The sequence below is a fragment of the Gadus chalcogrammus genome, chromosome 7 (assembly GCF_026213295.1).
Source record: "Gadus chalcogrammus isolate NIFS_2021 chromosome 7, NIFS_Gcha_1.0, whole genome shotgun sequence".
NCBI lineage: Eukaryota > Metazoa > Chordata > Actinopteri > Gadiformes > Gadidae > Gadus > Gadus chalcogrammus.
Genome location: NC_079418.1, coordinates 8,895,477 through 8,908,326, shown reverse-complemented (window position 1 = coordinate 8,908,326; position 12,850 = coordinate 8,895,477). Strand labels below are relative to the sequence as shown.

Here is a 12,850-nt window from a genome sequence, read left to right as displayed (position 1 = left end):
GTCACGGCAAAAATATTTTTTTTCTTCACGTGTGGCCCTAATACTCCGTCGTAGCCTATATCTTAGCAATAACCCCCATAAACCCAAATTTGTGGTACTGCACCCAAAGGTGGCGCTATTGTACCTTAGGTTGACAGTTCGAATCCTGATTAGAGCATTATGAACAAGCTGAACATAACATTCTGTCATTGCCACTCATTTAAAGGGTGCACTCACACTATGTTGTGGTTTCAGCAGTTTGCTGTGTTTTCCTCCTCCTGGTCTGCCACTCCTCCTGTCTGTCTGACCTCACACCTGGCCCTCATCTACAATCTCGCTCACCTGGTCTTCATCCCCAATCAACCCCATTCATAAACCCTTGGATTCCCTGCTGTCGGCGCCAGATCGTACTACGCACTACCGTGGTAACTATACGTGCCTGGCTCTTGTAACTTACTACCTCGCTCTCTTTCTCAGGTCTCTTGTTGTTTTTGGACCACATCTAACTTTTGTTCCTCTGCCTGCAGTTACCCGGATCACTCACTCCAGCTCGCCCACCTCGCTCTTCCCCCGGCTCCCTCATCCACTACCTGCTTCCCACCTTGTTCAATAAACCCCTTTTTATCCCCTGTCTGCTCTTGGGTTCAGCATCGTCTACCATAACACACTAGGCCATCTGGCCGTGGCCATTGGCCGTTTTCACACCTAGCTGTGCTCAAATTGCCCCATTGTTCTCTGGCCTGCACTCACACTAGGCCATCTGGCCGTGGCCGTTGGCCATCGCAACTGTGGCCTGGCCACGGTAGGCTCTTGTACATACGTCATCACGTCGTAAGTAACACGTCATCACCAAGCGTCCGCTGCATGGACCATAATAAAGTCTGCCGCCAGTCAGAGTTTTAACAACAATGGACAACAACACAGAGAACACAGTTCGCACTTTGCTGAGTCTGTTGCTTATTTGGATATATGTTTACCGTTTAATGGGAAAGAAGGCTCGTCGCCTTTATTATGTCCGTGGTCGTCGCATGGACTATACGTCATCTAGCTCAGTTTGCGTAGCCGTGCGTGTGCGTGTGTCAGCTCATTAGCATCTGTACCGTAGCGGCCCGTACCGTAGCAGCACACCTCTCCCAAGTGGCCAAATTGGCCTGGCCTGGCCAGACTGGCCACACTCACACTGGCAGATTTGAGCACGGTTAGGTGTGAAAACGGTCACGGCCAGAGGGCCTAGTGTGAGTGCACCCTTAAGAAACACAGCATTGAACAGCACCTGAAATTCATCAGGCAATCAACCTTCCGGCTCATTAGTTCCCAAGAATCGGTCTGCCAAGACACAGTATGGCATCAGGGGAACTTCTTCATTACCCTTTTTTCCTTTATAATTAACTCTGTCATATTTATATTTCTTCCGTTAGTGTTCTTGAATACAAAGGTTTAATTCCCCCAGAATTTCAAAGATTTTTAACTTGAGAAATGTCTGCTTGGGGGTTTCTGGATGTTGTATGCTTATCAATAGACATTTTGACCATGTGAATGAGGCTGCAGTTCTGGTTTATCAGTGGCTCAATGGGATTAGCCTTGTACAGGTGATCCTTAGGTTGAGAGGTCAAATCCCGATTATAGCATGCTGAACATGACTTTCGGCCATTGCTTTGAAGCTCACCTGAAAGCCGAGGCACAGTATTGCATTAAGTGGAACATCTTCATCAACATCTTTCCTTCATAATTATTTGTCATATTTATATATCTTTCATTAGTCTGTTCTTGACTTTTAATTTCGCTCAGACCCCGTTAATCACCACTTGCGGTTATATTTAACATTATTCTTTATGAACAGAAAGCCCAAGGACTAAAACAATAAAAACAGGAGACTTTATGAATCATAAACAGGTGTGCACATAGCTTTAATACCTGAACATGTTCTGCTACCGTTTGTTCCCAACAGAACAGAAGAAATCAATATTCATTTTAAAGTAATTTACAACATGCAACATTATCCCATAGACCTATTGTTATATTAATGAAATATAAAATATGCTCTAAATCTGGTTCCTTGTTAGGATAATGACAGAAATGATGATATCAAAGCCCTTAAGAATAAAGCTGCTAATGTCTGCAAATATACAAATATTCTAGTATGAAAAACATGTGATTTACCATCAATAGGTATTTAATATACATTTAAAAAAATAAATAATCTGTGTAAAACCCTGCTTAGCTAACCTATTTATTTATGTTCCCATTAAATGTCTTTCCTTTCCACAATAAAAACCTTGAAGAACTCCAGAAGAAACGACCCCTCATCAACTCTTCACTCTTAGTTTGAGCGTAATGTTCAGTACTTAATCTTTGGTGTTCAGAGTCGTGAACGTGTCTTCTATGGGAGACAACATGTTTAAGTTGTGGTCACTAGTTCTCTAGTTAGTTCCTCCTCACACATAAACGGCGCTACGCCTTTAATCTGATTGGCTGGCGTAGCGAGAGGAAACACTGATATCAGTATCATTCATATTGACGTCACGCTCAGACATGCCTTCACCGTATCTAAAAAAGATAACCACCGCGCAAATCATTCTCCTGACCCACTTTACACTCCGATGATGACCACCTTATACAGCAGAGAGAGAGAGACGGAGAAAGAGAATGAAAGAGATGGAGACGGAGGGGGAGAGAGACGGGGAGAGAGAGAGAGCGAGGGGGAGAGAGAGGGGAGAGGGAGGGAGAGAACGAGAGAGACGGAGGGAGAGTGAGAGGTAGACAGAGGGAGAGTGAGAGGTAGACAGAGATGGGGAGAAAGAGAGAGAGAGAGAGGGGGGGGGGAGAGGGAGAAAGAGAGGGAGGGAGAGAATGAGAGAGATGGAGGGGGAGTGGGGGACAGAGAGAGAGAGAGAGAGAGAGAGAGAGAGAGAGAGAGAGAGAGAGAGAGAGAGAGAGAGAGAGAGAGAGATAGGGACAGAGAGATGGGGACAGAGAGAGAGACGGAGAGTGTGTGTCCGGCCGTCTGTGTCCGGGTCTGTGTTTTCTTTCTACAACCGACACAGAGACAGTGAGGCACCATTCTGTTACCCCCTAACAGAAACCCAGGGAGGAGGTCCTCCTGGGTGAAGGTGGTCTGGAAGGTGTGGAGTCGTATCAGTGTGTCTGAGGACCCTCCTACACCTGGGGACACTCTGTAGAAGGACAGAGTGCCAGCAGGCCGGTCCAGATACACTCCTACTCTGGTAGAGCCAGCGGGGGGGAAACTTATGTCTGTTCTAATACCGTTGCACCGGGCAGAGTAACCACCACCACGACAATAAAGACTCCAGGACTTGTTGTTCCCTCCAAGCCAGCTGGCGCCACCCCCTCCTCTCCTTGTGATTTCTCTGTATGTCACTCCTATATAAACACATCCTTCCCACTCTACCTCCCAGTAACAGCGGCCAGTCAGAGCCTCTCTACCCAACACCTGGGGCCAGGAGTCAAATCTCTCTGGTCGATCCGGATATGACTGGTCCTCTCCAACCTCTGTCACCTTTCTGTTGTCCTCAGACAGAGAGAATCCTCTGTGGGCCGTGTTTGGGTCCAGTGTGAGTTCACAGGCATCTGAGGGAGAACAAGACATGATTAGCTGCTGAAACATTCCTCATCCTCCTCCTCATCATCATCATCATCATCATCATCATCATCATCATCATCATCACTAGTACTGTTCTCTTGCATTCTCGCTTTTTATTCTCTTTCAGGCTGTTTTTGGTCGCTCTCGACTCTTCAAACATTAACATAGCAAGACAAAAAGAAAATCATGTAATAGGTACTATAGTGGAAGTAGATGTGCTGCAGATTTGACGCTTTGGTCGCTCCTGGTGTGGACGTACGGTTATACATTCGTCATATGGCGCTGCACAGTTCCACAACCATTACTATCAACATCCGGACCCCTTCTTCTTCTACGCCATTTTTGCTGAACTGCGACTGTCAACATCCGGGATAATATACCGGTAACAGGGCTCTCAAGTCTCACGCATTCGGCGTGAGACACACGCAATTCAACCGATGCACACGCTCACACGCCACACTTCGTATTTCTCACGCAGAGAAATTACCAGGATAGCGCCCACCGATTTTGGCCACTATTTAACAGTGTTACAGGTAGGAATCAAATGGGTTACCCATACGTAGGGTAACCAGACGTTCTCTTTTGCCCGGACATGCCCTCTTTTTTAAACACTTGTCTAAAAATGTGTGGCGGAACTTCAAAATCGTCCTGGATTTTATTAAAGCCTCTCACATGTTCACATTGAATTTGCGTTGCGTTTCTCTGGGTCGTTCACAAACTAGTTAGGCTACGCCCTCCCCTACTCAGTTCAGTTAGATTTGCATTGGTGGAAGTGAGTAGGGGGAGTGGTTAAGTAGAGCCTTCAGATTGGACGGTTTGACTTACTCAGTTACCGTCGTGTTTTTTATTTATTTTTTTACCATTATTGTTTTATAGGGACAAACATTAACAAATTGATCCTACATGGGATTGATAAAGTTCTATCTATTGAACAGAAAGAAACACTTGGTCATACTTTACACACTTTACCACAGCATTGGCCTACTGAAATCCACCGATATATTTTCAGCATTGGACTGAATGCCACATAAATATATAATTATGTTTTTGCACGTTTGCAACGTTTGAAAGTTCAGGGTATAAAGTTCAAGTGTATGCCTCTACTTATATTGCTTAAGCCAATAGCCTTTTGAAGCAGTGTTTTTTCTGAATATTAGTGTTAAGGACCAATAATGCTTACTATCATACGTTAGTTACCATGTCTGTGGACACATTTGTATGCTGTCACATTGTGGCAACCCGGCCCCAAACCCTCAGGCCAGGCGGCCCAAGGGAGAGGTGGTGGAGGGCGTATACCGCCGATATCCACCGGCCGGAGCCAAAGAGCATCCATTGCGTAACGCCAATCAACGGAATGGAGAACACCTGCGACAGAGGGTGAGGCACCCTTTAAAAAGCTGTTTGTTTTCCCAGAGAGGGGAACCGGGAGACAGAGCGGACGAGAGTAACCCCGGGACCCGATACGGCCAAGCAGACGCCTGAATTTAACGGGTTTCCCCGGCGGCTGTGATGGAAAATCTACATGTTACGTTCAGGGTCGTCTAAAATGTAAATCTTAGTGTTTCGTGTGATGTAATCTGGTTTCACATTCTGTTCTTGGAATCTTGCTATTCTGCAGGGTCTTCTAAAATGTAATTCTTAGTGTTTCATTTGATGTCATCTGGTTTCACATTCCGTTTCCGTGTTGTATGTAGTTTGGTTTGGGCCTGTTTTACTCGACCCCCTGGGAGTGTAGAGAAGCAAAGGGTGATAAGGAACAGCCTCAACCACCTTCTTAACCTCTGAAGAAACTTCAATCAATAGATTAACATCTGGTTAATAAAGGCTTTTGGTTTATTGGGGGCCAACTGCCCTCAAGGATCCGATCTAAGTGTATAAAAGCTCCTAACTTTAGCTACTCAGTGGACTTCTCCCGAGCGTACCTTTAGAGTATGAAGTAACACGCAAAGAGAAGCTCCCATCTGAGGCCTCAGATTATTGTAATGTATGCCTGTTATGTTGTTTGTTGATGCATGTTGTGATGTATCTTTGTTCGTACTTTTATTACACCAGGACGACGTGCGCCGACACGGCACGCACCAGACAATTCCCTGGACGCCAACGTGGCTCACGGAGTCGCTTGTATGATTTTTGTTTTTCCTGCGTTGGGTACCGACCCCGCAGTTCACTTTTCTTATTAATGAATAAACGCCCCACCGGGCTTTGAACGTGTCTTGGAGTGTGGTATTTCTGACGTGAGAGACATTCCTGGGGCCGGGTCGCCACAACATGTAAATATAAAAAAACAAATGTTCCAACCGACTTATGATGGTGTAGCCATGCATGTTTTTTTGGTAATATTTCAATTGTTTTTTTATTAAATACTTTGTATAGATGAATTATCCCCAATCTTGTCATCGTAACACCTTTGAAATAACATGACTTAGCATGGCAGATACCTGTATATTGTTTATCATATGCGGTAAGAGTGTAACATTTTCAACTCGGTTCCTTGGTAGCACCTACTTACATTAAAAATCACTTCTGATGGAAAAAATTACGTGCAGGAAAAACCCTTTTCTTATCTATTGTTACTATTATATTGTTTAAAATATATAGCGTATAAAAAGTGGCTGGTAAAAAAGATGAGTGGCTTGTAGATTTTTAAATCTACCAGCCACAGTGGCTAGTGGGGAAAAAAAGTTAATTTCCATCTCTGGTATATACATACATGTATACGTATATATACATATTTGTGTCTTGATGAATCAAACCAAACAGACACTTACACTTCATTGGAGCTGGTTTCAGCCTCCACACTCCACCGTGCTCCACACTGGGGGGGGGAAACAAAGTGAGAGCAGAATGTTGAAAAATTCACCTTCATCATCTGCTGTCTCATAACTTTCTACACAACATGAGTTACAACTGCCTTTTCATACCACTTCATCTAGCAGCGGCTTGAAACCTTGAAGGACACTTTGTCCCTGAGTGGTGAGCTGTCCTCTCCATACCTGAGAGTGTCCAGTCTCCAGCGTGGATCCTCCAGTCCAGCAGAGAGTAACGTAACTCCTGAATCTCCTAGGTGATTGTAGCTCAAGTCCAGCTCTCTAAGATGGGAGGGGTTGGAGCTCAGAGCTGAGGCCAGAGAAGCACAGCCTTTCTTTGTGACCAAGCAGTAAGACAACCTGCACCGAACACACACACACACACACACACACACACACACACACACACACACACACACACACACACACACACACACACACACACACGCACACGCACACACACACACACAGGGGTGTGAATTATTATATTTTTCTGGATTTAAATCTGTATTGTAGAATTGAACCTTGGGGTGCAACTGTTTGACCATTGGGTAAAACTGACCTGAGAGTTTCCAGTGTACAGTGTGGCCTCCCCAGTCCAGCAGAGAGCAGCTTCACTCCTGAATCCTGCAGATCATTGGTACTCAGGTCCAGCTCTCTTAGACTAGAGGAGTTGGAGCTGAGAACTGAGGCCAGAGCTTCACAGCATCCCTCTGACAGATGACAGCCATTCAGCCTTTACACACAATTAACATGAACATGTTAGGTACTGTGATTAAATGTGTTATTCGAATTGAATCCATCTTATTACAAACATGAAAATGTAGTAATATGAATAGCCTGGATCTTTAAATATTAGGAGATTGATGTCACACAGATGTTAAATTATTTTAAAAAGTTAGCGTTAAAATTCACTTAAAAATACAGTTTTATGCATAGGCAGTTATTAAACTTTACTAAGGAACTCTAAACCCCATCTTGCTGTCTGACTACATGATATTCAGAATATGAATATAAGACAACGTACAACTTATACCGTCATAAACAAACTAATAATATAGTGTATACCTCATGTTAACACAAATATAAGAGTTATTCTTATGAAAATAATATACTCATGCCTGCTATATTTCTGGATGTAAATCTGTTAAATGTCTTCTCATATTGAAACTTGTGGTGTGTAAACTGACCTGAGAATTTCCAGTGTACAGTGTGGACTCCCCAGTCCAGCAGAGAGCAGCTTCACTCCTGAATCCTGCAGATCATTGGTACTCAGGTCCAGCTCTCTCAGACTAGAGGAGTTGGAGCTGAGAACTGAGGCCAGAGCTTCACAGCATCTCTCTGACAGATGACAGCCATTCAGCCTTTACACAAAATAAACAGAACATGTTAGGAACTGTGATAAAGTAACATAAATCTTTAACTTATTACATAATGAAGTAGGGTTATTAGTTTAGATAATATGTTTGGGTTTAAAATGTTAAATAGTTATTTTATTGTGTTTGAAATGTTTTCTAAATGAATACTTCTTCTATATTCTAGTATTCTAACTATTCTATGCCATTATGTGTACTGTACTCCAATTCATTAAATGGTAATAGTACACCCACCAGATGTTATGTATATTATAACTTTTATATTCTACTAGTATGTTCTGTTGTGAGTTGAATAGGAAAACATAATGTTATGAACCTTAAGAGATCTTTTGCATATTATTATACATATTCCAGTTGTATGTATGTTGTGTTGTGTGTATTGTAATACATGTTATTAGTGAACCTATTAGTGAAGAGAAAGATACCTGCATGTACACATATATACATGCACACATCTATCGAACCTAACCATGTTATTAGTGAAGACTTTTGAATCGTTGAACCCCTCTTTGAACTGTCATCTCTCGTTTTTAATACCTGGAATCTTAAAAAAATAAAAAATATTCTCCTCCATTGTGGTACTACTATTTATTCACTGGGCTAAGGATTTTTTTTTTAATCTGCCATATGTCTAGTGTTGGCTTATGATGTGTGTGTCTGTGCGTGTCTTTGTTTATTGTATGTACTGTTGGGTACGGACACACCCTGCTGCTCCTCCACATGTGAAGTTCCTAACGGAGGAATAAAGCTCTTTGAATTGAATTTGAACCTACAGAGATGTTTTGGAGGATTTGACCACTGGCAGCAGCCTGAGAAGACCCTCCTCTGAAGCAGAGTATTTTTTCAGATCAAACACGTCCAGCTCCTCTTCTGATGACAGTAAGATGAAGACCAGAGCTGACCACTGAGCAGTAGAGAGAGATTTTCTGGAGAGATTTCCTGATGTCAGGTACTGTTGGATCTCCTCCACTAGAGAATGGTCATTCAGCTCATTCAGACAGTGGAACAGATTGATGCTTCTCTCTGGAGAAAGATCTCCAGCTATCTTCTCCTTGATGTAAGACACTGTTTCCTCATTTGTCCATGAGCTTTTTCCGGTCTGTCCAAGCAGACCTCGTAGGAGATTCTGATTGGTCTCCAGAGAGAGGCCTAGGAGGAAGCGGAGGAACAAATCAAGATGTCCGTTCTCCAGAGGTGTATAAAGTACTTGAAAAAAATAACTAAGTAAAAGTATAAGTACCATAACTGAAAATTACTTTGGTAAAAGTTAAAGTCACCTAAAAAAAATGTACTTGAGTAAAAGTCTTAAAGTAGCTCACATTAAATGTACTTAAGTATCAAAAGTATCTTGTGAAAAAATATACTCAAGTATCAAAAGTACAAGTACAAGTATTTTATAGTACGCATGAAAGGAAGCAAAACAACCCAAAATTATTCTCCCCTTGTTTTTTATTTCACTTTTTCAGGTGAATGAAATGTGGTATAGAATACCACTCAAAAATAAACAATGTCTTTAACATAAGAACCACTTTTTAACTATGTTGGGGGAATCCTCATGAGCTGAGGCACAGTAACACCACACAAACAAACTTTCTGGTTCAAGTGGAGAAGTTGAACTTGCGGTTCATCCTCAGCAGAAGCTGATTTTCAAAAGTGTCTGCAGCTAGCCGTGCTCTTTTTGGGCTGAAGATGAGACCTGCTATGCTGAACAGCCTTTCGCAAGCTGCAGAAGCAGGCAGAGGTGTGTTGAGTTTGACAGACAACTTGAGAACCACAGGAAACGTCTTGAGAATCTTGATGTCGTCTGTTGAGTAGGCCAGGTACGAATCAAGCTGCTTGGTGGCGCTTGGTGTTTTGTGGGAACTTTTCAGGATGTGGAAGAAGTCTCCCTCATCAGATGAGCCAGATCCAGCCTCTGCTGAAATAGAAGGATCCTCCAACTGCTCCCTGATGTAGTCCAACCCTGAAACACAGGGAGGGTGACACTAGCATTAGTACAGTCACATTTTTATTGGACAAATTTAATTACATTTATGACATTTTCCATAATTCTAAAGGAATAAATAATATTACATTGACAAAAAACACTCAGAAACAAAAGGCCAAAATTAGCAACAAAAAAAGAGAGATATAAAGTAGAAAAAAAGTTGTGACAAATTGTGAAAATAACTGATCTACAACCAAGGCAGTGTGAGCTTGCAGGTGGGCTACACAAAATCAGGGAATAGATAAGGAGAAAAACACAAGTCTTGACTCTGACAATTAGACATCTTAGATATTGGCTCAACCACTATTCAAAATTAGACTGGTGTATGAAATGAGTAATAAAATAATAAAAAAAATGTAAGGGTGCATTAGATTTGTAATTTAATGGATACAATTTAATTTTATGGATATTTTCTTCCTTTTATTTTCTCCATGTTGTCTTACCGTTTTTCAGTGTAGCATCATCTTTGATCCAGGCCGTTTTGAATTTTGGGATGAGAATCGCTGCAGCAACCAATTCAGGGTCTCTTGACATTTCACCAAAACGGTTCTGGATGCCCACTTGAATGGCTTCAACCAGCGGCTTGCAGTGCTTCAGTGCAATCTTTATTTTTTCCAGTTTGCTGCTCAGCAAGGAAATAGTCGGAAGAAGCCATCCCATCTGGACTTCCACTTCTCCTTGGAGGATGTTGATGGACTGGGCAACAGGGCTCATGGTGGTGTAGTACTCTTTTAGGAAAGTGAGCTCAACTGGATGAAACCTGTTAGGGAGAAAACAAACCACTGTTTTACAATTATGCATGAATATTGTACCCAAAAAATAAAATAAAAATACATAAATACATAATTCAAACTTACATTGGCACCTTCAATTCTGCACAGATCTCTCTCAAAGCTGGCTCTCCCTTCTCTCTCAGAATCTTGAGGAGCCTTTCCACAGCCATAAACATTGAGTTCCACCTGGTGGCGTTTGGTCGTAGCAGCTGGAGGGAGCAGGCATCTTCCACAGCTTCAGCTGCTTGGCAGGATCTTCCACACTTATTCCACAGCCCATAACACTTGCTGAATGTTGAGCGTTGCAGTTTTTTGTATCCATCGTTGGCTGTTGCTTTTTCAGCATCAACTGTAGACACCAAGTTGAGCAGATGACAAGCACATCGTTGATGTTTCGGAAGCTCAAACTCAAAGCCATCATTCTCAACAAGGATTGAAGTCATGTCAACAAATTCCACTCCCTCCATCTCATTCCCTTCCTCATCCTCTTTCTCTTCTGCTTCATTATTGTTTTTGTCCACACTAAAAACTTGAAAAGCCTTCAGGAAGTTGGAGCCATTATCGGTTGTTGTCCTCACAACTTTGTTCCTGATGCCATATTCAGTATGGATGTCATTGAGTGCGGTGGCCAAAACATCAAAGGTGTGGGAACCTCTTAGCTGTCTGCAAGCTAGGGCTGCTGATCGTCTAGTTAGGTCTGTAGAGTTCACCCAATGAGCAGTCACACCAAGGAAGCTCCTTCTCCTAACTGACCAGCAATCTGTAGTGGTGGCGATGTGGTCCACTTTACTCATCTCCTCAGTTAACACGTTTTTCATAGACTTTGCTAAATCTTCAATCCTTGATCGCAGGGTGACCCGTGTGATGACTTTGGCAGTAGGAAGAAGATCTGTGAGAAGCTCTCTGAAGGCTTCATTCTCGACAGTTGACAATGGCTGGAGATTGTTGACAACATACTTAACAATGGCCCTGTCAACAGCACTCTGAGATATGGATCGGGTAGCCAGCAACGTGGTCTGTTTGAGGGTGGAGGTCCCAGCTTCCGAAGCCCTCTTTCTTTTTTGTGAGGTCAGCTGCTCATATTTCTTTAGATGTTGTGGATGTGCTCTCTACATGAAAAACACAAAATTAAAAGAAATAATAATATTAGTTCAAATGATACTCAAGACATCATTCAACAGTTACCACAATGACAGGTCTGGATTTCTAACCCCTTTCACCCTGATGTCCCGTTTGTGGGCATGTCCAACATTAATAAAAAAAAAGAAATGTTGCTCAACTGTCAACTATATTTTATCTTTCAAAAATACCAAATAATTTAAAGCTAAAACATCATACAGGACACTGAGCTTGGATATCTAATTGCTGTACAACAAATACAATTTAAAAAAACAAACACAAAGCTATTTTAATGAACAGCATGCCATTTTACTACAGTTCCTATGAACAAACAGGCACATTTTCAATAGCCTATTGCTTAACTTCCAAGTTACAGATTTTGTATGATTTATTTGTGTATTTTTCATTAAAAAAACAAGTGAAGCACTTGATATTAAAAATGTATCATGCAGGAGGAAAACTGCCTCGTTCGAGATGCTAACCCTGTTTATTGACACTCCTGCATAACACTTGTGTGCATGCGTGCGTGTGTGTGTGGCGTAGGTTTATTTGTCCACGACACCACCACACGTGTGATACGGGCAAGTTGCTAACGTTAGCACATAGCGTTAGCAACTTGCTACTAGCACGCAACCATGCTAGCACGTCGTTACGTTAGCAACTTGCCTGTAATGTTAGCTAAAACTATGTTTTACACATTTGTATATCCCTCCTGCCACATGAAATGACATTGCTTACTTAATGCACTTACTTGGATGTGTTTTTTGAGGTTGGACGGGGAGCTTTTGAAGGCCTTTATTTCGTGGCACTTCGGAAGGCATAACATGCACTTCATTCGGTAGGAATTTGCCCGCATCCCGAGGTAGCTGAACATACTTTCCAGGTATGACCACGGGTGTCCGTCGTCGACTTCTGTTGAACTCTGTGCGTCGTCTTCTGTGTCTCCCTCATCCACATGCTCTGCGGCTGCCATGTTTGTAGTGATCTCTCTGCCGCCCCCGCGCGGTGCGCGCATCCCGTATTTATACCTTCTTCGCGAGAGTACCGTACGTGGTTCTTCTCGTCCTCTCGGAATCTCATGCAGAGACTGTTTTAATTTGTAACGAGTAACGAGGTGGCAAATGTCAAAGTAACGAAGTAAAAGTATATTATTTAACTTATAAATGTAGTGAAGTAAAAGTAAAAGTCCTGATAAAAAAAAAAACTCA

The 12,850-nt window shown here is 42.4% G+C and overlaps 1 protein-coding gene across 3 annotated transcripts; it reads right to left on the bottom strand.

Annotated features, from left to right (window-relative positions):
- Window positions 1–9,008: 9,008 nt before the first annotated feature.
- Window positions 9,009–12,848, bottom strand: LOC130386366 (uncharacterized). 3 transcript variants are annotated; one of them, XM_056595254.1, is made up of 4 exons: window positions 12,394–12,848; window positions 10,608–11,632; window positions 10,194–10,510; window positions 9,009–9,726 (listed from the first exon to the last, which is right to left on the bottom strand). In XM_056595254.1, exons 1-4 carry the CDS (start codon window positions 12,655–12,657, stop codon window positions 9,362–9,364), a joined length of 1,971 nt encoding a protein of 656 aa, XP_056451229.1. In that variant the 5' UTR covers window positions 12,658–12,848; the 3' UTR covers window positions 9,009–9,361. The 3 variants fall into 3 exon arrangements, with proteins under 3 accessions (XP_056451229.1, XP_056451231.1, XP_056451230.1); XM_056595256.1 differs by having other exon boundaries at window positions 10,616–12,848; XM_056595255.1 differs by having other exon boundaries at window positions 9,009–10,510; window positions 10,616–11,632.
- Window positions 12,849–12,850: the final 2 nt, after the last annotated feature.